The sequence below is a fragment of the Papilio polytes genome, unplaced genomic scaffold, assembly GCF_000836215.1.
Source record: "Papilio polytes unplaced genomic scaffold, Ppol_1.0 DF823688.1, whole genome shotgun sequence".
Lineage (NCBI taxonomy): Eukaryota > Metazoa > Arthropoda > Insecta > Lepidoptera > Papilionidae > Papilio > Papilio polytes.
The window spans coordinates 533,981-559,999 of NW_013525516.1; the positions used below are offsets into that span (position 1 = coordinate 533,981).

The 26,019-nt window shown below is 33.9% G+C and overlaps 5 protein-coding genes across 6 annotated transcripts in view; 3 read left to right on the forward strand and 2 right to left on the reverse strand.

Moving 5' to 3' along the window:
* Positions 1–7,117, reverse strand: part of LOC106104394 (Golgi resident protein GCP60) — a 7,828-nt gene extending 711 nt beyond the window's left edge. The window contains exons 1-9 of the mRNA XM_013284438.1: positions 6,891–7,117; positions 5,564–5,777; positions 5,420–5,488; positions 5,198–5,302; positions 4,415–4,690; positions 3,380–3,453; positions 2,381–2,569; positions 1,353–1,463; positions 781–902 (exon numbers count right to left, since the gene is read on the reverse strand). Coding sequence (XP_013139892.1) covers positions 781–902; positions 1,353–1,463; positions 2,381–2,569; positions 3,380–3,453; positions 4,415–4,690; positions 5,198–5,302; positions 5,420–5,488; positions 5,564–5,777; positions 6,891–7,035 — 1,305 coding nt within the window. The 5' untranslated portion in view covers positions 7,036–7,117. The remainder of the gene's footprint in view (positions 1–780; positions 903–1,352; positions 1,464–2,380; positions 2,570–3,379; positions 3,454–4,414; positions 4,691–5,197; positions 5,303–5,419; positions 5,489–5,563; positions 5,778–6,890) is intronic.
* Positions 7,118–7,362: 245 nt separating this feature from the next.
* LOC106104393 (nitrogen permease regulator 3-like protein) lies at positions 7,363–14,874 on the forward strand. Its single transcript, XM_013284437.1, has 11 exons — positions 7,363–7,812; positions 7,894–8,106; positions 8,479–8,573; positions 8,815–9,031; positions 9,477–9,631; positions 10,356–10,487; positions 10,827–10,991; positions 11,388–11,568; positions 12,076–12,715; positions 13,106–13,314; positions 13,779–14,874. Exons 1-11 carry the CDS (start codon positions 7,614–7,616, stop codon positions 13,931–13,933), a joined length of 2,361 nt encoding a protein of 786 aa, XP_013139891.1. The 5' UTR covers positions 7,363–7,613; the 3' UTR covers positions 13,934–14,874.
* Positions 14,875–15,159: 285 nt separating this feature from the next.
* LOC106104408 (motile sperm domain-containing protein 1-like) lies at positions 15,160–17,812 on the forward strand. The gene is made up of 4 exons (XM_013284453.1): positions 15,160–15,390; positions 15,458–15,621; positions 15,770–15,936; positions 16,538–17,812. Exons 1-4 carry the CDS (start codon positions 15,270–15,272, stop codon positions 16,725–16,727), a joined length of 642 nt encoding a protein of 213 aa, XP_013139907.1. The 5' UTR covers positions 15,160–15,269; the 3' UTR covers positions 16,728–17,812.
* Positions 17,813–17,913: 101 nt separating this feature from the next.
* On the reverse strand, positions 17,914–20,489 carry LOC106104407 (beta-1,4-galactosyltransferase 2-like). The gene is made up of 4 exons (XM_013284452.1): positions 19,937–20,489; positions 19,592–19,864; positions 19,189–19,398; positions 17,914–19,111 (listed from the first exon to the last, which is right to left on the reverse strand). The coding sequence occupies exons 1-4, from the start codon at positions 20,269–20,271 to the stop codon at positions 18,985–18,987; spliced, it is 945 nt and encodes a 314-aa protein (XP_013139906.1). The 5' UTR covers positions 20,272–20,489; the 3' UTR covers positions 17,914–18,984.
* A 94-nt stretch (positions 20,490–20,583) lies between these two features.
* LOC106104405 (formin-B-like) lies at positions 20,584–25,910 on the forward strand. 2 transcript variants are annotated; one of them, XM_013284451.1, is made up of 7 exons: positions 20,587–20,951; positions 21,128–21,396; positions 22,645–22,736; positions 23,206–23,429; positions 24,322–24,550; positions 24,757–24,902; positions 24,978–25,909. In XM_013284451.1, the coding sequence occupies exons 1-7, from the start codon at positions 20,911–20,913 to the stop codon at positions 25,189–25,191; spliced, it is 1,215 nt and encodes a 404-aa protein (XP_013139905.1). In that variant the 5' UTR covers positions 20,587–20,910; the 3' UTR covers positions 25,192–25,909. The 2 variants fall into 2 exon arrangements, with proteins under 2 accessions (XP_013139904.1, XP_013139905.1); XM_013284450.1 differs by having other exon boundaries at positions 20,584–21,396; positions 24,978–25,910.
* The last annotated feature ends 109 nt before the right edge of the window (positions 25,911–26,019 follow it).

The following is a 26,019-nucleotide window of genomic DNA, read 5'->3' on the forward strand; positions in this document are numbered from 1 at the left end:
ATTATCTAGCATACACCTGTCAAATATATAAAAAGAGTTAATTTATTATCTAGCATACACCTGTCAAATATATAAAAAGAGTTAATTTATTATCTAGCATACACCTGTCAAATAAATAAAAAGAGTTAATTTATAATCTAGCATACACCTGTCAAATATATAAAAAGAGTTAATTTATTATCTAGCATACACCTGTCAAATAAATAAAAAGAGTTAATTTATTATCTAGCATAACCAGAAAGTGTTAAGATTGAATGTAGATGGCTACAAAGGAAGAGGAAGACCGAAGAAAGTATGCATGGATCGTGTGAAAGAGGATATGCTTAAGAAAGGAGAGGATTCAGATATGCAGTCTGATAGAGACGTAGCACATACTGTGCCGACCCTCCGTAAGCGATAAGGGCAAGTGAATAATGAATTTATTATCCAGCATACACCTGTTAAATAATTAAAAAAATAATTTATTGTCTTTGTTATATAAATAAAGCGTAAACACACACTACTGTACGCCGTAGGATGTTAGCAATGACAGCATACTCTTGAATAATTATTTCTTTAATAAAAAACCCTACACGTATGACAAGCTTTAAGCTTATTTTCATGCTATTAAACTTAGGGGGTAAATAAATTGGAAAATACTCCTAAATACTGATAGCCTTACAAATAAACGCGGTAGTATAATCAAAATTTGTACTAATATTTTGCTTATACTCGGTTTATCCCTAAGTTTAATTTTATACCGCGTTTATTTGTAAGGCTGTTTATGTGTAGTGTACATACCTCAGTGTGGCAGTCGCGGCGGTATATGGGCACCACGAGGCTGACGGGCGGCCGGCCGAGCGCCGCCGCGCGCCGCTCGCCGCCCAGCTCCGGGTCCGACGAGTGCTCCTGTATCGTGAACTCTGCAACGAAATGTATTCAAACCCATATAAAAAACATTTTAAATCCATATAAAGTTGATTTTATCTCAGACAACCTTTAATAAGTTACATAATAAAATATTTAATGACACCTACTGGCATTTAATCACATTGATCAATTAATAGATAGCGTTAGTGATGATGTGAAGAAAAACGACTAGAGTAGTGTCGACTATGCCTCCTCTATATAGCATTTGAATCTCTTTGAAGAAAAGTCTTCTAACATTATATTTAACTTCTTACTAATTGGGTACAAATTGAAAGTTTGTTAGAATTTGTACCCAAACTGCTGAACAGCTGAAATTTGGCATAGATGTAAAGCATAGTGTGGAACACATATACTACTTATATTTGTTTGCAGATGGAGTCGCGGGCAAAGGCTAGTATCTATTTAATTTTGTACTGGGTTTTGTAGCCTGTCAAAGTCTATACCTTCATCACCATATCCATCATCATCGATTTCTTCCTCTTCATCACTCTCCGATACGTGGACAGTAACCTCGTTAGTCGGAGACTTGCTCCATTCGAAGTACAGACCGAAACCTGGAAATTTCGATTAATTTAACTATAAAAAAAATAATAATAATAAGCCTTTATAATTAAATTACTGTCACATTACATAAATTGAGTTGAATATTGATACATTATATTTATATTAATTTTATTATCTTTTTTTTTTGTTTTGTTTTATTTCATTTGTTATTTTTTATTATCTGTGTGTCCAAGTTGGACATAGGCCTCTTCCAAATTCTCCCATTCTCCCCTTAAAAAGGTTATAAAATAGGCTTGAACTGTTGACCTACGAATCAACAACTAAATTGGCAGCTCATAAACACCAGCATCATAACTCTATACAGCTAATAATTAAACTGATCTAAGAGACTTTACTGGTCTACTTCATACATCACAACATCAATATTAGTTGAATTACCTTAAAATGCCCGGTTCACACTTAGCTAGTACAGTTGCACAGTTGCGAGTCATAAATAGTATGACTGGCGTCATTTAGTGTTCTCGCTAGAATGTTGCCAGTCCAGTTATTGACCAACTGGTTTCTTACATATTATATGGTGCCAAACGTGCGGCCACCTAAATCCACCGAATTTTAATGCGATTGCTGTCCAAAAAAATCCGCAATTGCAAGTACGTTGTCTACTCTTAATTGACGGAGAAGGTAACACACATGAAGACGATATTCCCCCTTCTTATGCTTCTCGTCCTCCGTCAAATCAACGTTCCCTTCCCATCTCATCCAGAAAAAAGGTGGGAAGGAAAAGGGACGAAATACTCCGGTACCATACTTATTAAACGAAACGGGGAATTGCTCCCACTTGACGCCTGTAGTATTACACCGGCGAGCCGACCTATTCGTGCGAAGATGTTAAAGCGGGCTTTACCACTGTAACCTCTATAAAAAAAGTCGGTTGCCAGTCCAGTTGAAGTGTACTGTGCAGTGTTACCTATGTCGTAGTTGTCGGTGGCGAACTCCCAGCAGAGGCAGCGCGCGCGGCGGTGCGTGGGCACGCGCACGGTGACGGTCTCGCCCTGCCCCACGGCCAGCCGGCCGCCGCCCGCGCACGCCGACTGCTTGAACGCCGCCACCTCGCCGCGCGTCCACATGCGCGCCTCCTCCACCGCCGGGAAACCGTCTAACACACCGCAGTGTTTTTTTTTATATAATATAGGGTGGCAAACGAGCAAATGGCCACCTGTATCCACCGAAATGGAAAGCGACCGCTGCCCATAAACATCCGCAATTGTGGATGCGTTGCCTACCCTTCATTGACGGAAGAGGAGACGCACGTAGAGGACATTTCCCCTTCCTATGCCTCTCCTCCACCGTAAAATCCACTTTTCCTTTTCATCCTTTCCTCTTAAGAAAAGAGTGGAAAGGGAAAGGGACTAAAAGTAGGCCTCCGGCACCACACCCATCAGACGAAACGCGGAATTGCATCCACTTCACGCCTGTCTTCTGTGTGGTCGTGGGCGTGGACACCGGGCGAGCCAACCTATTCGTACGAAGATGTTAAAGCGGGCTCTACCACTGTTAAATTTACACTGTTACATTCTTTATGTTATCTCTAGCTGTTGCACGCGATTTATAGCGAAAAATAGCCTATGTCAGTCAGTGATAACATAGCTTTTCAATGGTGTAAGAATTTTTGAAATCGGACCACTAGTTTTTGAGTTATTTCAATACATACAAAAATACAAATCTTTCCTCTTTATAAAATCAGTATGGTGATGTTTTGTTGTTAAATTAGAGCTATGATTAAAATATTATTAAGAAGTAAATAAATAATTTAATTCTCATCAATTAATAACAACTTTGAACCTTAGCGCAGTCAGGGAATTAAATTTCCTTTCCATCGATGAGATTTCACCATGACCAGTTTATAACTAAATAACTGTGAGCTATAAATTATATTTAAACTAATATTTCTAATATTTCTGCTTACCATCATCCGAATCTTCGGCCTTCTCCTCCTCATTGTAGTCCGTAATCTGCTTTTTCTCATAAGTTTGCATTGACCTGAAATGGACCATTAAAATAATAAGAATAAATACTCTTTCACTATGTACAATATACTAAAAATATTAAGATTTTAATAAAAATATATTTAAATGGAAACAAGAATTATCTGCATACTAACTGTAGCCATGCAGCTTATCCGTATTATTACATTATAAAATCTGTATTTTATTGTGTACATTTCATAAAACTTCCAATTGTTAAAATTCAAATGCTTTAATGACAACAAATGCACTTGACATTGACTGAGATTTTTTTTTGTGTTACCATGGCAACCTTGCTTCTTTTCTATTAGCAGCATTGCAGTTAATGTACTATTCCGGCATGATGGTTATGCCAACTAATTTCCCCCTAAGTTATAAAGTGTAAAAAATATATAGCGTGTTGTAAGTATATGGTTATTTATTAAAAATTAAAAAAAACACAAAATCATACTGTTACTACTGACATTCTGCATTTTTTTTTTATAACACAAGGTGGCAAACGAGCAAGCGGCCACCTGAAACCGCCAAAATGGCGAAGCGACCGCTGCCCATAGACATCCGCAATTGCAGATGCGTTGCTTACCCTTACACGACGGAGGAGGAGACACACATAAAGAGGATATTTCCCCTTCCCATGCATCTCCACCGTCAAATCCACTTCCTCTTCCCAACCTCTCCTTAAAAGAAAGGGTGGTAAAGAAAAAGGGACTTAAATTAGGCCTCCGGCACCACACTCATCAGACGAAACACGGAATTGGTTCCATTTGACGCCTGTCTTCTGTGTGGTCGTGGTATTACACCGGGCGTGCCGGCCCTGCAGTGCTAAGATGTTCAAGCGGGCACTACCACTGTCAAATGTATGTGTGTCATAACTAAGTAGTGTGTGTTTACGCTTTATTATATTAATATAGATATGGACAAGTTGTCAGGTAAGTTCAGTTTAATTTCATACAACTGTAGCAGATTTATATACTCACTTATTATCCACATCATCTGCATTCTGGTTTAGACGATTGTCTTCAATTTCCACAATGGAATTATCATTTTCTTTATCACTGTCTTCTTTATTTACGATATTAGAATTAGCTAATCTCTTATCAACAGCCAGCTGTTGTATATATTGTTGGTAATGCTGGTCTTGTAGCTGGCGTATGAGGACCGCTTGCTGGTCAAAGTTGCCTGGGAACTGTTGCTGAGCGTACTCGAGGAACTGATCGTAAGTCTGTGCGTTTAACGCATCTTTTATTCTTTGCCTATAAAACAAATTAATTATTAAAATTAATACTTATATTATTTTTCTCAATATTATTAGTCATTTATATAAATTACGAAAATAATCCTTGTAACAGTTATACTAAACAAATATTATAAGAGGAAAGATTTTTTGTATTTATGTATGTATTGAAATAACTCAAAAACTACTGGGTCAGTTTGAAAAAAAAATTCACCATCAAAATGTTACATTACCAGTGAGTAACATAGGCTTTTTTTTAATTATACGCGGGCGAAGTCGCGAACCACAGCTAGTTGGCAATAAAATTATGTCACTTAGAGTTGAACCTGGATAAGCGAGAGACCAAGAGACCGCGATATTTATTTCGCTCATAGAGATTTCTCTCTAACTAGAGTTTCTCGCTTATAGAAGTCATCCATTGGGCTCATACAATGAATCTTGCTAATAGATTTTTCTCACTTCCGTCGTCGCTTATGCAGGTTTAACTGTATATAACTTGCAAATAAAAATGTATGTTCTGCCTTACACTTGCTGTTCCTCTGTAAGCTTTGTGCTTTGTTGTTTTTGTTTTTCAAGTTCTATTCTGTTCTGTAATTCTAGATGAGCCCTCTCTTCTTCCTGCCTCTTCAGGCTGCAAAAAAAATAATTATTAAAATTACTTAGTAGTTAAAGCCTTATTATAGAAATGTATTAAGAATACAATATTTATTCAGTTTCAATGTTCAAATAAAATCAATTTTTTACTTACTCTTGTTGTTTTTTGTCCTCCAAATCTTTCTGTATGGCCTCTAAATATGGTTTGAACAAAGGGCACAACCTGTTAAATATATTTTACCTTTATTATGAATCTACAAAGAAATAAGAAGTAATAAAAGAAAAAATCTGAACAAACCTATCTAAGGTATGTACGAATCCAGCCATGGCTTGGAACTGTGACATTTGTCCAAGCGCTTGCCATGCCGAACGACGATCTCGTCCAATCACATCTAGGACTCCGAGAGGTTGGGCAGAATTAACATTCAACGGACCATGTGCTGTTTGCTGTGTGTACGCAACTAGTTTTAACTTGTCTTCATAACTCAAGTGCATGGCTTTACCTTCTTTATCTGCAATAGAAGTTTATAAAGTGATGAAGGTTTAATTTTTAATAAGTACTAAGACATATTAAGTTTTAACATTAAGTAGCAAAAGTGGGAATACATAATTTGATAAGAAAGGTTAAAAAAAAATTATTGGTGGTTTTACTCTAATAGCTGTTCTCTGTCTAGACTGTAATAGGAGGTTTAACATTTGAAATAAATGCTTTATAAATATAAAAACAACAATAGCATTTCAAGTATGCTGAACTAGATTTAGTTTATTGTATTTGTAACTTAATCATTTCAATTACTTGACTCAACTTGAATTCAAGCCATCAAGATAACATTTTCATAACAATGTTTACTATTTGTAAGTTAAACTCAATACCTTATCAGTTACAGTATTAATTGCAATACTGTGTACCATATAATCTAATCTGATATGACAATGTGGTTAAAATATCAAAAAAGTTACTATTTTTTTGTAGAAAAACTTAATACTTCATAACTATAATTGCAACAGTAATTTGAAATTCCTCTGACATTGATGTAAAGGGGTGTTGTTAATCACCTTAGTGTTCCTGTCATTTTTTTTGCTGCCAACTCTTAGATGCATTTATATCTAATTCATTAGCCTCAAAGGCATTTAAACAAGAATGAAGGCATAAAAGGAAAAACTGTATTATTACATCTTGATCCTGTCTGATGATTAGGGTTTTAAAGGCTTGAGTCTTTTTTGAGTACTGCTTTTCATAAAATGTTCCTATAGATGATTATAGATTTTTAAATGCATATTTAGATATCAGATTCAAGTAACAATACTACTGCTGGACTAATTCTTACTTAAACATCAAAGTTTTACTATTCTTACTTTGAAATAACACATGATATCCCATTTGCGTTTGGAAATAGAACTAAATACGACAAAGACTAATAAGAAAATATTATATATTGACATAACAATTAGTTTAAAATTAGGTGGATAAGAAAATGAAGAAATGTTGTATCCTTGGATTGCATGTTATCGGTTTATTATTAGCATATATCCGATTTTTTTTTCAGCCACATAAAATCGAATAAGTAATCAACTTACAACATTAAGTTAATCAATACAAAATACGGATAAAGATAAAAATATACCTTTATAAAATGAGAGTCCATGTTTGTAGACTTCTTTTAACGGCAAACCCCATTTTCGTTCTTCACTTTCTAAGATACCTTGATCGGTTTCAAGAGGAACTTTTTCAGGATTCACTTTCAATGTAGTTTCAATTTTACTAGCCATGTTTCTATAAAAAATTTTTTCGTAGCAAGTCCAACTCTGCGGTAAATGTTTTTTTATTTGACAAATCAATAGCAGAGTTGCCAAGGCGAATTCGACATCAGTTTTCAAGGTATTATTGATTTATTCTCTGTTTCCCTTATTTTATGGTCCACTGACTTGTTTGCTACATTTCACTCACTGAATAGAAAAGAGTGTTATTTTTATGGAGAAAGACCATCAATTTTTAAGTTTTTAAACCTATTTCATTTTTTGTGCACTTTTTCTTGCTCTTATTTTTTAGCTGTAAATACTTTTTACTTTAACGTCAATTTTGACATTTACATTTCTTTCATGTATAATTTTCTTGGTGTTGAGGATTTTTTTCTTTTCAACCTTCAATTTCCTATTCAGTTTCCAAGAACTAACATTGAATATTCGATAAACAGAAAAAAAGCTAAATCAAACGTATACAAGGCTTGTTTACAATGTATGGAATTTACGTAAATGCAAAACATTCATTGTTATTGTTGCAAAATAACATACTATCTTCGATTGAAGTGATTTTTGCATTGTTTACGGCTTAACTCACAAGTGTAATCATGGAAGTTAACCCTTTGAACATATTTTTCGTGAAATCGGACAGTAAAGGTGATAGACTATTGTTTAGATATCCCTATAAGTTGGACAACAAAGATGAAAACACGCAAAAGAAATGTGGCCGTCATAATCCGTACGCAATTAACTGCAATGAAGATCTATTGCAAAATCCACAAACACAGACATCTAATGTCTACAAAGGTTTGTAAATCAAATTACATTGCTAAAATTTTATACAACATGTAGTCTAGTTGAAAATTAAAATGTACACTTATATTTTAGGTCAACTCAGTGGCTTCACAGACGAAATGCTATCAACATTGTTTGCAGTGAAAGCTGAACTATGTAACAGGAAGTTTGAATTAAAAGTGAATGATGTAAGATTTGTGGGCCATCCAACTCTCCTGCCTTATAGGACTAACAAGGATGATACAGCTGCTATGATTCTTATAAATATTGTATTCGCTTTACAAGCATCTGCAAGTCATTCTATAGGTTAGTTTATTAGAATTACTAAATAATGTGATTTCTATGAAATGTGTCAGCATGGAATAAACAACTCTGTCCACTCAGACAAAAAAAACTTAATTGCATTAAGATCCATTTAGGTGTATTGAACATATACTTTATCAAACATTTATCCATCCATCCATCTAAGCTATTGCATCTATAAGTAAGATTAATGTTTAAAATAAATTAATGCAATGTATACTACATTTACGGGATAACAGATGTCTTATGTTTTCTTCTACACTGTTCTATTTCTTTGCAAATTCCATCCAGATTTATTCAATCATGATTAAAGAAATCCTTTTTTTAATGATGATGATTAACAAAATATATTTTAAAACATCTTTTTATTTGCAGTAAAATGTTATTATGATCTGAGCAAGAGATTGGGTAAGGCTTTGAGGCATGAAGAAAAGAGATGTTCCTATTTGACTGAAGAAATGAAAATAATGGTAAGATTTTGTGATTATAACACACTAGCTTTCGCTTGTGGCTCTGTCTGAGTGGAATTAATAAAAAAGCAAGTAGCCTATGATTACTACCAGACTATCCTCTACATCTGTGCCAAATTAAATTGAGATCCTTTTAGCAGTTTAGACTAGACACTCTAACAAACATCCATCTAAACTGTCACATTTATAATATTAGTAAAATAAACTATAGTACCTAAGTATTTCCAAAACCATGTTTCAGTTGGCAACGCATGATGAAGTTTCAGCTCTGGAAAGTGAAGTAAATTCAAGAGAGAATGATGAGGAGGATGAAAATTTACGTCACTCTGTTAGTTCAGCGACATACAGTAATGATAACTGTGGTGATGGTTCTCCCAAGTCAGCATTTCATTTGATATTACAGAGAAGTTCATTGGCAAGGTCTATGAAAGCTGTATTTGAAGGTCTCAGTTCAACAGGTATGATGGTTTAATATTTATTTGTGCTATAAAAAAGATAAATCTATTATAGTATGTATGTACAGTATGCTGTCATCCTCTATTGCAGTATTGCAATTATCCACTTTCTTTTTTAATAAGTACTTCAGCACTACTGCAGGAGTAGGTCAAAAATATTCCTTTCTGAAATAGCAACATTAGCTTTATTACATTTCTAGCTGTTGCTGGCAATTCCATGGAATTATAAACAATAGTAATATATACAGCCTAAGCAACCCAGTAATAACATAGCTGTCTATTGGTAGAATTAATTATTTAAAGAAATTCAAAAATACAATTCCTTGCTTTTTATAATATTAGTATCAATATTGTATATGTATATAAACAGCTTTTTTCTTATGATAAACAACCATAACAAACCATCCTACAAAATTGTCTTTTAATATTTATTTTCTCTTCTGTGTAGGTATTGTACAAGTTCGTATAAACAATTGGGTACTGCTATCATTCTGTTTGCCTCACAAAGCTCATCAGATACATAATAGAGGACTGATCATTGAACCTGAATGTATAGACAAATGTCTACAGAAGCTCAGACCTTACCATGGCATCTTACTTATGGTATGTATCCACAATTTTATGTATGTTTTAATAAAATATTGCAATAACATTAAAGATTTTACAGTTATTCCATTAGCTGAAACTATTTGTAAGTCACTTGCTTTGTGCTAGTATAATTTACTTATATAGCATGACTAGAAATATAAAACTCCTTGCCATAATGCTTAAAAATATGGAACTAATTTCTTTCGATTGAAATGTAATATATTAGAGTATTAGAGGAAGTTAGTATTTATTGAGTATATTAGAGGAAGTTTGAGAGTAGCCCCAGTGGTTGAGAAAATAAGGAGTAAAAGGTTAGAGTGATATGGGCATGTTATGAGAAGGAATGAATCGCATGTAACAAGAAGGATGTTAGTTATGAATGTGGAGGGGTACATTGGTAAAGGTAGACCTAGAAAGAGATGGATGGATTGCGTGAAAGGTGACATGATCAAGAAGGGAGTGATGACTGAGAAGACGGATGATAGAGTGCTTTGGAGGACGAAAACCCGGTGCGTCGACCCTACGGGAGTAGGATAAGGCAGGGGAGATGATGATGATGATGACATTGAAATGTAATGTAATAAAGAAGGCGATTAAAATATGGCAGGGTTTTCGTATTCTTAGTTGGACTATACACTGCTTTAAGAATTGTCTTGCTGGAACTCTGATAACTCAATTAGTTACTTATTTAAAAAAATACATAGCTATACTATATACCATTGATTTTAAATTGTTTTAGGTGGATCCAAATGAACTATTAGCATCAATTCCTCTTGATGGAAGCCCAGCATTATTAAGATTGATCAAGCTGTATAGTCCTCTAAAAAGCTTACAGACACTCGCTATTGAAGCTGACTTATCTTTCACACAGGTGAGTTATCTAAGAACATACACTGTTTTAAAAATAATGCTATAGATATCTGTCTGACCTAACAAGTACACTTTATTACAAATAAATTGTGGTGGCATAGATTTTTATATCATATGGCGGAAAACATAGGCCGAATGAATTGTCAAAAAAGCGAAGCGATCACATAAATGCACTATTATAGATCTGTTGCCTATCCATAATAGATGGAGGAAACACACAAAAAGATATTTCCCCTTCCTATGTATCTACTCCACTGTCTTCTACTTTCTCTTAAATTGGATCGGGAAGTATAAGAAAACTTATATTAAATTAATAATTTCCTATATTATTTGTCTCCAGGTGTCCCAATTAACAGGTCACCTAGTGTACTGGGCGAAGGCGACAGTGATATATCCGTTGTGCGAAGGCAATGTGTATGTTGTTGCTCCTTGCGGCAATGTGAACATACACTCTCCACTGTTAGACGAGTTCGCTAAAGAGTTCCCGGGTCTCTGTCTAGTGCAAGTATGGTTTTTTTCTTATTATTTTTTTAAAAAGGTCCGCTGTTAAGTTATTGAAGCCATCTGCGGGTTGCCTAATGCCAGCTCTTCAGAATCCCTCAATGTCCCATTACATCTTTTTGTCTTTTGGGGAGGTTCTACTCCTGCTTCTTATGTTAAGATGGATGGATGTTTGTTGTAGTTTATAGCCAAAACGGCTGAACAGATGTTGATGAAATTTGACATCAATGTAGTGGATAGTCTGGAAGAACACATAGGCTATTTACTTTTATTTTATTCCACGCAGACGAAGTCGCAAGCCAAAGCTAGTTATTTCTATAAGTTTGTAATTATTTGTAAGTGTAGTATCGTGAAGTTTTTTATGACTGTTAGAGGTATAAATGGGCATCGTACATTACAGATGTTAAGTGAGTTCTCCCTGCCGGCCCCGCTGTGGTTCAAGGCGCGAGGCGGGGGCGGCGGCGGCGGCGGCGGGGGCGCGCGGCTGGCGCGGGTCGTGGCGTGGCTGCTGCGCCGCAAGCTGCTGCTGCAGCTACACACATATGTACACTTCAACTCTCCTAACTGGAATGATGATCCCGGTATGTGTGTTAATTTGTCAGAAGCCTATGTTCATTCAGACTATCCTCTACATCTATGCCAAATTTCATCGAAAACCGCATAGCTGTTTAGGCTAGGAACTCTAAAATCCATCCATCCATCCATCCATCTAAACTTTCGAAATTATAATATTAGTATGCATTTTTGGATTTTCGTATGTATTGAAATAACTGAAAAACTACTAGGCCGATTTCAGAAATTCTTTCACCATTAAAAAGCTAGTAGCTAGTAGTAGCTGAGTAATGCAGGCTATAATATTTTCACTATATTTTTACATCCAATGTAGACGTAACCACGAGCAACAACTAGTATGCTATGGAGAGGAATCATTTGTATTTTTGTTTGTATTGAAATAACTCAAAAATTAATAGGCTGATTTTAAAAATTGTATTAGAAAGCTATGTTATTATCAAGTAACATTGGGTATTTATCACTAAAACTGGGAATTAATTTATTATCTGTGTTATATAATTTTATGTTTGTTTCAGATGGTCAAGAGTATTACTGCGAGAAACATGACATTTACAATCAATCATGCAACATTTCGTTCTCTTCACTAAATCAAATGCAACTGAACGTTCCGGAACCTGTGGAACCGAGGGAAAGTGCAAACACATTCCCCGACTCAGACGAGGACTATCCTACAGAGAATAATCTAAACCAAACCGATTTCTCGCATACGAAACCGATTGTAATCGAATCCGAACATACGAAACACGAGAAATTCCATACGAACGATTCAGCGAATCATTCGTTCGACGATGGGATGGATGTTGTCGATGGTTTCGTTCCGAAACCGAACGGAGTGAACGGTTTCGGTCATAACGATCAGAAGAAGCAACCAAACTCTGTCGATAGTGGTATATCGAATAATGTTAATGGTGATAAATTGCATATAAATGGATCTATGGATGTTGACCATAAAGAAGTTAAAATAGCAAATCCAATGACGTCACGATTATCAGATGCGTCATTAAAAGAGAAAGATGCTCCTAATAATGTTGATTGTGATGAAAATATGATGGATTGTGATGTATCACCAAGACAGAAGAACCAGAATGTGTTAACCAATGGTACAGATAAAAAGAACGGTGTTTCTCTTAATTTGAAACTACAAAATGAAATGAGGTATGTTGAGTGCCCTATGTTTATGTTAATTAATACACTAAAACAATTTAGATTGAGATCTGTTAAGCTATTTTGTAGATAAGTGGTAACAAATATCCATACTATCCAAACTTTTTCTTATGATATTATTAGCTGCGATGGGACTCCGTCTACTTTTAATAAAAAAAAAACTTCAGTACCTTATTTGTCCTTCCAGATTATGTTCAACATTTTGTGTGAACGTAGTCACTCGCGAAAGCTATTTTATAATGTTAGTAAGATAAGTATAAGTATAGAGCACGGACCATGAAGAATTTTGGCATAGATGTAGAACATAATCTAGAAGTACACACACACACACGTGCGAAATCTAGTTCAGATAAGTATAAGTATTACGATGATGTCTGACAGTTTCCAGCCGCCGACTGTGTGCGGGGGTGTGGGGGAGTGCGAGGCGGGTGCGGGGGCGGTGGCGGGGGCGGGTTCGGTGCGCGCGGGGTGCGCGGGGGACGAGTCCCCGCTGCACTCGTTCACGCCGGCGGAGCGCGCCGCACTCGCCGCGCTGCCCGCAGCCAACAACCCGGATGATCTGCTGCTACTCGCTACACTACATAAGAAAGGTGAGTTTTATAAATGTGAAAGTTTATATGTTTGTTTGTTTGAACACTAAAAAGGTGAACGGATCTCGGTGGAAATTGGTATCAATCTAGAGCATTGTCGGAAACACATAGATTACACACTTTTTTTAATTTCACGCGAATGGAGTCGTGGTCGAAAGTTAATATACTATACATAAAAAAAATACCTACTGTCATATTTCATAAGGTAAAGGGATAAACCCCCAATGGGTCAAAACCCATCACTCTCTAAAGACACTTGATAAATAAATATAAAAATAACTGGTCCCACGGCGTCATCCGCATCATATAAAAATTTGCTTTATTTTAGTTCTACGTCCTATAAAAATTTCATTGTCAAAATTAAATTCAAAGGTATCTTTTGCCCGTGATTTCATCTGCATTTAAAAAAATACTTGTAAGTACACCAAAAGACACATTTTAACTTATAATATTGATTTTCTTAGGTTATTTCCGCGGCGAAACACATCTAGAAGAGATAATGTTTATGGAGAATGTAACTCGGTCACAGCTAATGCAACTGCTGGATAAGTTCAAAGGTGTGCTCATCACCTTCGAGACTGAGGACCCCGCCGTCGCTATGCTCTACCCTTACCAGTAATATTACCCTAGTTATTATGGTAATATTACTTGAATTATTAATTTATATTACCGGAATAATTATTGTAGTAATATTACTTGAATTATTAATTAATATTACCGTAATTCAATTTACAGCCTGTTATTACTTAGAGAAATTAGGTTAGAATTAAACAAAATTTAACATCAAAATATATATTTTCATTCTATATGCTTTATATTGAAATGGTTCAGACTTTTTATTGTTTAGATTTTTGCGTATTGTAAGATTTTGGAATTAATTACAGTAATTTCGAATTGTACACAGTCTGTTAGTAATAGAATTAAATGGTTACCGAAAAAAATTATCTAATCTCTAAAACTCAGTTTTACCAAAGTTTTTAACTGATTTTTTGTTTTTAAATGTGTACCCAATGTTATCCCTGTTTCTCAGTATTATATGTATGTATTTATGGTAATGTAAGAATGGTAAAAATATGTATGCTTTCATACTAAAATGTTTTTTATTGAAAATTGCGCCTAGTTTCGTGTTATGTATAGATTTATTTATTACATCTTCATCTAAATGCCTAAAGTAATATGTATGTTATTCCATTAATATGTTTAGTGTGATATTGTAGCGTTTTAAATATCATATACTGTGATGTAACTAGAGTAGTAATTTGTTGTATATTATTGAGAATTTTCAATGTCTAAACATATAACACTTGATGTTTTTCAGCCTTCATGTTTTTTTTTGAAAAAAAGGAGCCAATTTTTTTTTATATTTCCATTCCGGAATTAAAAAAAATTGGGTCGAAGTATGCCTGATTTTGTATAAAATTATGTTATCATGTAATCTTTTTAAAATTTAAATTCACTTTGGTCAAAAGTTACTCTTCTATTAGTCATTTAATCTCATTTGTATAATGAATATAAAATTGTCATACTACTATATCTTAAGAAATATATTTATTAGTTTTATATTTTAAAATTGTTTTATTGGTTTTATCCCTTTCTTTTTCAAAAAATGGCGCTTCTACTCCAACTTAAACTGTAGCCAGAAAATCTTTTTAAAACGTTTGTGTGTAAGTTGAGTTTATTTTACCTCAATTGCATTACGCCTTTTAACACGTTTTTGTTTTAAAAACGGAAATTAAGGCGAAAAAAAATTATTCTCGTTAACAGTTATAAATAGCAGCTACAATAGTTGAGCGTAACTGCTTCGTTGTAACTAGTATTTACAAAAGTAGCAGCACTATGCGTCAAAAGCAGCTGTCATTGATCAAATGTCAAATATTGTGTTGCGAGATGCGAAACAATTGAAATTGTTGTGGAATTTTTACTTTGTTCGGTCAGTTCGCCAGTTAAATTAAAACATGAAGAATTTTCCAGTATTTGTGTTCCCTGTTTCATTGGAATTTTATTTAAATGCAAGGCATACACACAAACAATTACTGACAGTGTACAATCCGTACGATTTCTCAGTTAATTTTAAAGGTAAATTGTAAACATAAAATCGTATTTAACCATATGGTTCAAGTAAATAATTGCGTGGTATTTTCAGTGCTATGTACTTCTCCGAATAAATTCACCGTGATAGATCCAGAAGGTGTTATTGCGCCGCAGAGTTGCATAGATATAGTTGTTCGATACACGCAACCTTCCCTAGCTCATTGTAATACAACTGAAAAATTCAGGATAACAATGTATGATAGAAATACTCAGCAGGTAAGATTACTAGTACTTCTTTTATGATACATTTTTAAAATTAAATCATTTCATTGGACTTGATGTGTTACTTTGAATATTTTCTGATATTTTAAAAATACCATGATATGTTTATGAAGTTCTAAAAAATAATCTAAATATATTTCAGGCTCTGGGTAAAAGAGACATTCCAACAAAGTTAATAGAAGGTGAACCTCTTAACACTACTCAAGAAAGTTTTGGAGACAATTTCCATCCAATTACCACCAAAACGCAAGTGATCAGGCCTACTGAGGAACATGGGAAAATTGCTTGTAATCATCCTTCACATCACAGGTATATCGAGCTTTGTTTCTTGAGTTTTGCACATGTTTATTTATTATGATTTTAGGAATCATCATTATTCTTTTTTTGGTCAAAATGTTAGTTTTGTTGCACATTGTTTGTATAAAAAACATGTTTTAGATAATTTATAATGGTGGGAATCATTCTTAAAGTAATAAATAAACATAACATTTTGAATTTAAATATAAATTTCAATGAAGATTTGGTGTAAAAAGGTTTATTATGTTTTATGCCATTATGGAGCGAGGCTAATATGCTAATTAAACAGGATTGCTTTCAAGGTGACATCTACAAATGCAATGTTGCACAGAATTTGATATAAAAAATTCTTATTACTGGAAATAGTTGTTTTTTGTTTTATTTTCACTACTTAAATTAAAACTTGTGAGATAATTTTGGATCTTATTTGCAATCCATTAATAGATATGTAAATTTTAAGATAAGTGCATAAATGTAATAACAAGTTTATCAGTAGACATTTCACAATGACACAGCACCAAATATTTACCACATCATTATAAGTAACAATACCTCACATTCGTAAAAGTGTATATTAAATTCATTGGAAAATATTTCTTTGTTTTCTTTTTAGAGAGCAACAGCCAATAAACGTTGTTGCAGTCGCAGTGAGTATTTGTTGCATAGCTGCATTATTACTGCCCACCCATCCTGAGAACATAACACCATCACAATTACCAGACTGGCTCCACATTGGTTCTAATCTCAAATTAGTATTCTCCTTTGTTTTGGGCCTGGTAAGTATGCTAGTATTACGACCGTAAGATTTTTTTAAACTCCTTCCCAAAATATGGGTCTGCAATAAAAGGTTTTTAAGTAATTTTAAGGTATAATGAACAGCATTTTGACATTTTGCCATAAACCAGACATCAGGAATTATAATTAATATTGATTATTAAGTTATTTGTGCAATGTACATTATGTACACTTATTGATCTCCGAACCATATACTAAAAAAATAACATTACATAGTATTCAAAGACATTAGATATAAACATTTGTGAAGTCTATATACATATTTCCCCTATGTCTGTATTATAAAAACATTGCCTGTTCATAAAAAGCAATAATTTATATGTTTACCATAATTTAACTAACATTAGCTTTTATATACTTTAAATATTTTATAACAATTGGATTTTTAATCTTTACAACATCTCACTTTTACTATTCTGTACTAACACATCAATTTTGATTTAATTTTATTATTTTTAGTAAAAAGTAAAGTTAAAATCTCTGCTTTTATTATACATGACAATAATGGCCACACGGTTGTGTTGGTTTTCTCAGTTTTGCATTTTTTTTAATTATTTTTTTTACGTATCTGGTCATTAAGTGATTGTGTTGTCCTAAATATTTAATTTTTACTTTATTGTAAGGTTTTTTTTTAAGAAAGCTTGGTACTTTGGAAATTGGTAAAGGGTGCTAAATTTATCTTAGTTTTATTGGAAAAGGTGTGATATTTTCTAGTATTTGTATAAAATTACATGTTTTGTGCCTGTGTTATTTTAATTTATTTTGAGCCAAGGAACTTAACAGTTAATAACTTTCCAATGATAAAAGTAGTTTTATACAATGTTTATTGACAGCTTTATAAGATTATTTTATAGTTTTATGATGTTAAAATTAAAAAAAAATAAAAATCTTCTTAAATAATTTCTTTGAGCAGACTAATACACTAAATTACTAATTAGAATTTATAACTTATTGGCCCATGTATTTGTCTATTAAGAATTTATGATTTATTGCCATATAAAAAACTTTTCTTTCTGTATTAAATATGCTTTCTAGATTGTACATATTAGGTTAAAAATGTTATGAATGTACATTTTTTAAAACCTGTGTAATGGGACCATTTATTGTAAATTTCTGATCATACCAAATATATCCTTTATCAACATTAAATTGTTTCATTTCAATTTATCAAGATGTAATTGTTAATAACATTTTTTTAAACATAAATAAACCAGCGCTTGACCACGACTCCACCTAACTTAAGTGAAGACGCGGCCGAAGGATAGAGCTTTAGGATAGATAAATTATTAGAGTTACATCAACTAATAATATAAATACGAAAGTTTGGTGTTGTTAAATACGAAAGTTACGATGGTGGTTACCACCAATTTTCAAAACAGCTTAAAGTATCTTGAAAGTAACAGCTATGCTGCTTACTGTGTTTTTTTTAATTCGCGGATGAAATTGTGCGCACCGGCTTGTACCAAAAACATTATAGGTCAAGCTTAGTTTTTCAGAATGTTAACATAAATTATATAATCTACAATCCCACTGTAAGGAAAAGGGCAGGGTGGTGATAAGAAACGTTTTTAAATCAATAATTTATTTCATCAATTCCTTGGCAATGAACAAAGATTAACAATTTATAAACTTTGAACATAATCTATGTTTTACAACAAGGAACTATTTAACTTTTACAATTCTATAACATATCCCAGCCGAAAAAAAGGGACGGATCATTTCTAAGTCTAATAAGTGTTAAAGGAAAAACCACTTAAATGGCACTATGTTACTACACTAAATTTAAATGTTAACATTTTTCATTAATAAATAAAATAAAAAGCTGCAGTCACTATAATAAATATTTCAGACCTCATAGTCAATATTTCTGAATTATTATTTACTGTGTTTTATTGTCATATTGTTATATTTCTTGTGTAGTGTTTATTTGAAAATCTAAACTTTAATATTTGCAATTGCACACATCTCAAGTCTATCACCACAAAAAGTTTCTGCAATTTAGCAAGAAATATTAATCAATTTATATTTCTTCCGATTTGTAATAAAGCCTAAAGCAATCAAAAATTTGGTAATCATTGTTTTACAATATTTCAGGAACATATTAAGGCTGCTTGGTTTATTTTACATTATATATTAAGTATGTATTATATTAACAGAATCATAATTTTTTAAATCTACTATATGTAAATGGCAGGTACTTTGATACTACGCATTTATGATATAATATTAACTAATATATATTTATGTGTAGTAAACTATGATATGCTATAAGTCAACCATGATATGAGTAAATAATGGATGGAGTACAGTTGCAACTTCTGTGTATTGTAAAGAGTTCAATCCATCTTCAATCATTCCTTTTATTGTAAAGGGTTTTTGATTCTTATTATACCTAAAATTAGTATAAATATAATTTCATTAAATTTTTACTTATCTTAAAGTAACATGAGTTGTAAAATATTTACTTACCAACTTCCCTGGTGTCCATTTGGTATCTTGTGGTATTCACTAATTTGATTTTCAAATTGACATATCTTCAACATCAGTGATTCAATTCGAGCAAATAAGTCATCATCTTCAGCAATCACATTGTAATATTTATTGCTCATTCCATTTATAATTTTAAATTGTTTAGCCATTATAGCTATAGGTCCTAGGTTTAAATATGGTAAAATAAATCTAAAAAATTATATAAAACTTAATTAAAAATACAGATATGATTAAAGATATTTCTATGATTTTAATGATAATTTGTAGCAATTAAAGCTGTCTGTTGCAAATATTTGCCAATGAATGTTATGATTTTTATTTACAAAATATGTTTCACTTTATTTTTGATGGAAAATATGATTTTTACAGAATGGTTCTTCACCTAAATTTAGTATAGCTGCCTGACATATGTCTAGGGTATTTAGTGCATGCGTAAATATTAGCAGGCTCTAATGGCAATTGATCAACGTCATGTAGAATGAGACATGGATATCCAGCGTTCATGGCAGCTATAGCACCAATATTAATCAACTTAGCCCTGTTGAATGGTTGGGAATCCAGCTGCTCAACAACATATATGCGATAGTGGACATTTTGGCGACGCAAGAACGAATGCATGTACACCAAAAAACTTCGCAACTGTTCTGCTCTGTCCCTGTATTCATTGAATATGTTAAAATTATTTTAACAAGTACATCGCTAATATTAACATATAAATGTTAAATACCGATAAGGTACGATGATCGCTGAACTGAATAGCGCTTTACAATACGGAGGAGCATATTCTCCGCCTTCGTTTATCCTGTATCCATCGCTCAAATCGCCGTCTGTTATCGTGGCAGGCAATGTTGTATCGTCGTATATTACATCACGGTAATCACAGTCCACTATTGCAGTACTAGTGTAATTTTCAGTGATTTCTTCGTGCAGTGACCTAATGATATGCTGTCTTTCTATAATTTCGAATGCGCGTCGTGTTTTTATACCAGGTTGAAATAATAAAATTAACACGACAGTGAAAAACACTAAATAAAAAATCTTCTTTTTTGATGCATAACGCATGACAAATTATAATTATTTTAACTTAAACGAGGACGCATATAAACCCGTTATTGATCAGCTGATTATTCCCATACAAAACATTTTGCCGCATTAACTTGACAGTTGTGACGTAACGTCAAAACATTTGTCGAATAGTGATGCTCTCTGACCGTTTTTTTACAACTGTTAACTGTCTTGCGTTTTAGACCCCGTGTAATACCTCGTCTAAAACGTTAACTATTAAATGTAATAATAAACAATGTTCTACTTTTCATACAATTAAAAAATATAAATTCATTAAAGTAATTGTATGAATTGAAATGTAAAAACAAAACAAAAACGTTGCCGTATGTAAAACGAACATTAGGGTGGTTTAAGTTTTTGTAAAAGTACCCTACAAGAAATAATTATTTGACAAAGACGTTAAACGACGTAAATATAACAAAAATGTAAAGCTACGCAGTGTATACTTTATCCTATATTAAACCTGGCGTGTAATGTTTAATAATATGAAAATGACATTAAAAGGCGAAAAAGAAACAAATATTGACAACGAAAATGACAAAGAAAATAAGTGCTCATTGATGAATGATACAATTGAAGCTGTACGGAAATGTTCCAGAGATGATTTACTTAATGTCTCATGGGAGCCTAATTTAGATGTTCATAAAGATAGCGAGAGCGATATTGCTCTTCCTTTTGTAAGTATTGTGATGACTGACAGTAGAGTTGATATCTCTACTCAAACTGATCCTTTAGTATCTCGCATCAATTGTAGCGTTGTGGATGTAAACTTGTCTCTTGGTAAAGAATTTGATTTCGAAGATTCCACTTGCACTGAGCAAACGGATTCGAATTTAGTAAGCAGACGTTACAGAAAAAAATCGTTCGAAGACAACGGGGATATTCGGCCCTCGAAGAAAATAAAATGTTCGAAACATAATTCAAGTTATGTGACGGATTATTTGACGGAAAATAAGTCATTTAAATCATCAGACTCGTCGAGCAGACTGTCGTCAGATTCAGAAGTTTCGTTTAAATCTGTAAACAGCAACAGCTCGTATAAGATACGCAAAAGAAGACTTAAATCTGAGACTAATTTACTCAAGGACGCATTGCACAGAGCAAGAAAGAATATCAGTAACAGTAAGTAGTCTAGTCAGTACAGTCTTTCTAGTAGATATCAGATATTGATAGATTTAAAATATTGTGCTTCTATAAAATTTGCCAGATTACGTTTTTCAATGTAAAAGAAATATCCTACTCGGGAACCCCCTTCAAATTGAAATAAAACTCAATGCGTTTTTTACTTTAATCATGTAACACGTCTTTATGGACATGTTATGCGACGAAACGAAGGGGACATAAATCAGTAAGGAAGACCGAAGAAAGTATGAATGAATTGTGTGAAAGAGGATATGCTTAAGAAAGGAGTGGATTCAGTATGACGGCTGCTAGAGATGTATGGAAGAGCTGCACATACTGTACCGACCCTCCGTAAGGGATAAGGGCAAGTGGATGATGATGACAACGTCTTTATCTCTAACTACACAAAGTTTCTTTTACTTCTTGCCAGCCACTTACACGACACGCTTTATTCGTCCTACTTTCAGTTCTTGCCCATTGGTTTCTCTATTTCAATAAATAAATGACCAGTATCAAGATTGTTTAAAAGTCTTGTAAGCAATCTTAGGTTTAGTATTTCCAATGTTTTTAAGTCGAGCGATGGTAATCAAAGCTAGTTATATATTTTTCATAAGAAATACTTCCTTTTTTGCCGCTAAAACAGTATAAAGCCACAAAAATTGGATACGTAAAATTTGAATTTAGAACTCGCGACCGCATGATCAAAACTGGGACACTGAGCTATCAGTTACTCTAGTAAATGAATATAAAAAACATACAGACGAATTGAGTACCTCCTGCTTTTGGGAAGTCGGTCAAAAAGGTAAACATAGACCCCAATCATATACTTTTAATAGCGAAATCGTGGTTTCAAAAATATACATAAGATATTAGACTCAAATTAGATGTAACGAAGTTGATATAATTTCCTTATAAATAAAGCTATAATTAAAATAGCGACTTGACACACGTGTGCTTTCAACATAGAAAAAAATACTAAAAGGTTAAAAAGATCATTTTAAGTGATACATCGAGTGCGTTTAATTTCATAACACGGCAGTCGTGTGCTGATAAATTTAGATGAATGACATCATTCGCTTTCAAAACTTAACGTCCACGATGAGAATCAAGTTTAAACAAGAATTTTGCTCGTGTTTTAAAAACAAAGTGAAATGTGTGCTAAAAGGGGGAATGTTTTGTTAGATGTTGATATAGAATGTGATTTAGAGCCTGGGATGCTCAATGATGTGAATTGGTTCGTGTTCACAGGCGAGACACCGCGAAGAGATAAGGGAAATCGACGAGTTAGCCGCGCGAAGTCATGGCGTATTTTGGATATTTGTACATGGCTTGGAAGGAAGGTGAGATAATGTTTATATATGTCCACTCTATTATTCTTATAGGCTGGAAAGTATTTTTTTCAGTAAGCGTAAGTAGCATAAAATAAAAGCAAGTAAAATAAATTGCTGTTAGTTTTATAAATTTGTTTAAACAGTTATTACTACACTGATACTATTCTAATAATAATATGTAAACAAAAGCCCGAGTATATCCGCAGTGGTTTTATTATACTCTTATATATCGTTATATAGGTTTTTAGTTTGATTGCTAAAAAGATATTCAGTTTACAACGGAAGTCAAAAATCTATTTCGAACCATTTTTCTTATCAGCCGTTTTAATTATAATCAAATATAACTAAAATATATATTGAAATACATGATCTATTACATAAGAGGCCATTGAATTATATTTTTGCTCCGTTTAGCAAAAAAAATCTTGAAACGATTGCAAGGATACAATAATGACTTCACCGTTGTGACTATTTTCAGGGCTACCAGTCAATAACTGGCCTTTACTCCGAGATGCTTCAAGAGCCAAGACCTTGCAGCAGGGACTGTGGAGGCAGTTTTGTGGTGGAAGAAGTTAAAGAATTAAGAAGATTTGTAGAAGAACTAAACACGAAACAGTCGCGGCTATCTCTAGAGAACGAAGAGTTGCACGATAGAGTGAAGAAGATGACCATTAAGATCGACGAATTGGAAGATAAGCTAAGGTTTATATCAGTATCACTTAATATTTAGGTTTATATAATTGCCATTCTACATGTGACTGAAATGCGAATGTTAAGATGGATGTGTGGGGTAACACGAATGGATAAGATACGAAATGAGTATATAAGCGGAAGTTTGAGAGTAGCCCCCGTAGTAGAGAAGGTAAGGAGTAAAAGGTTAGCATGGTATGGGCATGTTATGAGGAGGGATGAATCGCATGTTACAAGGAGAACGTTAGTTATGAGTGTGGAAGGGTACACCTAGAAAGAGATGGATGGATTGTGTAAAAGGCGACATGATCAAAAAGGGAGTGATGACTGAGATGACGTATGATAGAGTTATGTGGAGGACAGAAACCTGTAGCGCCGACCCTACGGCAGTAGGATCAGGAGATGATGATGATGTTATAATTGCTGCTGTTTTTTTTTTAATATGATCAAATCTAAATACACAGAGGTAAAGGGAAAATCGCTAACACACTACCGTAATTAAAGATATTGCAGCAAATGTTTTACACATAATCACCTACTAGCTGTGCCCATGCGGCTTTATCCGCATTATAAAAACTTTATTATTGTTTACATCTGTGAAATTCAATTGCAAATGTCAAAATTCAAATTAACAAATGACAACGATGGAAATTTTGCTTCTTGATGTTGACAGCTCGTAGCGTATGATTTCTTTCTCAAATTAGGGTTTTTATCCAATTTATTTACCCACTAAGTTTAATAGCGCGAAAATATATAGCCTAAAGCGTTATGTAAATATAGGGGTTTTTATTAAAAAAAATCAAAAATATGCATTAATTGCTCACATCTTACGCCACAAAGAAGTGTGTTTACGCTTTATTATATTGGTATAGATATAGATAATCTTATTGTGTGCACTCTACAGCAAGCAACAACAAACGAAGCAAACAGTACCTGTGAAGGGCGCCCCGCCCCCTCCGCCGCCACCGCCCCCTCCTCCTCCGCCGCCGCCGCCGCCCCCCGCCCCCGTGACCAAGCTGCCCGTGCGCTCCAACACGCTGCCCCGCTGCGGCTCCGCGCCGCCCAGGATCGCCGCGCCTCGCCTCACCATCACGCCTGAAGACATTGCCAAAGTCAAGCTCCGGAAAGCTAAGGTTAATAATAACGCAAAATAACAATCAGCAAAATTATACTATGAATGACATAAGACCTCAATAGGTCGCTAATTGGTCACAAAACCGTTTTATCTTAGATTTAATACGGGAAATTTAAACTTACCCTCAATTACTCTCAACTCCTATTGACCGAGTGTGATACTAAGTTATTTGTCGTAATCTTTAGACATCCACAATATATGCAGGATAACCCAGTGAAGTGTAAGCCGATACCCAAAGAGAGTCAGCCGCTCGTCACACAAGACATGCTGCAATCGACGCGCGCCAAGCTCGGTCGATCCCGGCCCGTAGCCTCCTCTACGCCAAAACAGCAGCTCACGGAGCTTGAGAAGTAATGTCGTTTTTACTATTTTAGAAATATTTCACTCTTAATTAGATTAAACCAATTGTATTATTGTTTTGACAGATGTCTGCTACAAGAGACGTCGGTGACGTCACTGTTCCGACGGCGTGTGTCACGTGGTTCGTTCCGCAGCGCGGAGGAGCTGCGCGTGCGGCCCTACCCCGCGCGCTCCCCGCGCTCCCCGCGCTCGCCCCACTCGCCGCGCGCCAACTCGCTGTCGCGCGCAGCGACCATCGCACCAATCAAATTCCCATTATTAATTACAAATAACGAATGAAGGTGACAAATGTCTTCATATGAATTTTCAAATCACCCAACTCTTGGATGCGTTAACAAAACTGCGCTTTCAAACGTGGTTATTCCCGTAACTTAATGTTTTAGCTACAATTCTCTGCGTAATTTTCTATGTCTTTGTATATTATTTATGATATTTTATGAAGAAGTTTTATGGTCATGATGTTTTATAGAACGTAAGAAGTGTTGGATTTCGGCTTTTATGTTTAAAAACCTATTTTGTCTTTTCAAATTGATTATTCTAATATTGTGACAACGTTAATAACATTTAACATATTTTTTATTTGCAATTTGCATGCTTAATAAATTGATTAAATACCCCACGGAAAAATGCAGGCTGAACGTCGGTTAGCTTAAATCGTGAGTTTATTTAAATTAAAAAGACTGTCGTGGAATTCTTTTTTAGTCTCGAAGATAGCAAGTAATAAAAAAGTTTTATGAGGATGGCAGTCTAGCGTAGATTATCTCGGATAGTGTATCATGAAGTGGATTGTATTTTGTTCTTCTCTAAAATTTTGTAAGGATCTGAAGTTTCTATTTGAATATCTTTGATAACAATATTCTTTTTAACAAAATAGCTTTATCACCTATAGTCGGAATCAATAAGATCTTCTTGCAATTATGTTTGTTTTATATAAATAGTAACAAATAGTTTGGACTTCATAGACATTCCGAGTTTCGTTATAAACTTAAAGATACTTTATTGTATATTATGCATTTGTTATTCAATAAATTTGATTTTTTTAAATGTAGTTGTTATTAAGGACTGCAGTGGCTTCAGCTTAATATCTGAATTGGATATTTAGTAAAT

Excerpts from the sequence above, each read along its gene's own strand:
- LOC106104393 (XM_013284437.1), top strand. The coding sequence starts at position 7,614 with ATGGAAGTTAACCCTTTGAACATATTTTTCGTGAAATCGGACAGTAAA. Across the intron at positions 8,574-8,814 it reads CTGAAGAAATGAAAATAATG|TTGGCAACGCATGATGAAGT; the intron begins GTAAGATTTTGT and ends ACCATGTTTCAG. Across the intron at positions 11,569-12,075 it reads TAACTGGAATGATGATCCCG|ATGGTCAAGAGTATTACTGC; the intron begins GTATGTGTGTTA and ends TGTTTGTTTCAG.
- LOC106104408 (XM_013284453.1), top strand. The coding sequence starts at position 15,270 with ATGAAGAATTTTCCAGTATTTGTGTTCCCTGTTTCATTGGAATTTTAT. Across the intron at positions 15,391-15,457 it reads TTTCTCAGTTAATTTTAAAG|TGCTATGTACTTCTCCGAAT; the intron begins GTAAATTGTAAA and ends TGGTATTTTCAG. Across the intron at positions 15,622-15,769 it reads ATGATAGAAATACTCAGCAG|GCTCTGGGTAAAAGAGACAT; the intron begins GTAAGATTACTA and ends AATATATTTCAG.
- LOC106104407 (XM_013284452.1), bottom strand. The coding sequence starts at position 20,271 with ATGCGTTATGCATCAAAAAAGAAGATTTTTTATTTAGTGTTTTTCACT. Across the intron at positions 19,865-19,936 it reads GCGATCATCGTACCTTATCG|GGACAGAGCAGAACAGTTGC; the intron begins GTATTTAACATT and ends CAATGAATACAG. Across the intron at positions 19,112-19,188 it reads AATGGACACCAGGGAAGTTG|GTATAATAAGAATCAAAAAC; the intron begins GTAAGTAAATAT and ends TACTAATTTTAG.
- LOC106104405 (XM_013284450.1), top strand. The coding sequence starts at position 20,748 with ATGTTTAATAATATGAAAATGACATTAAAAGGCGAAAAAGAAACAAAT. Across the intron at positions 23,430-24,321 it reads GAATTGGAAGATAAGCTAAG|CAAGCAACAACAAACGAAGC; the intron begins GTTTATATCAGT and ends TGCACTCTACAG. Across the intron at positions 24,551-24,756 it reads TCAAGCTCCGGAAAGCTAAG|GATAACCCAGTGAAGTGTAA; the intron begins GTTAATAATAAC and ends CAATATATGCAG.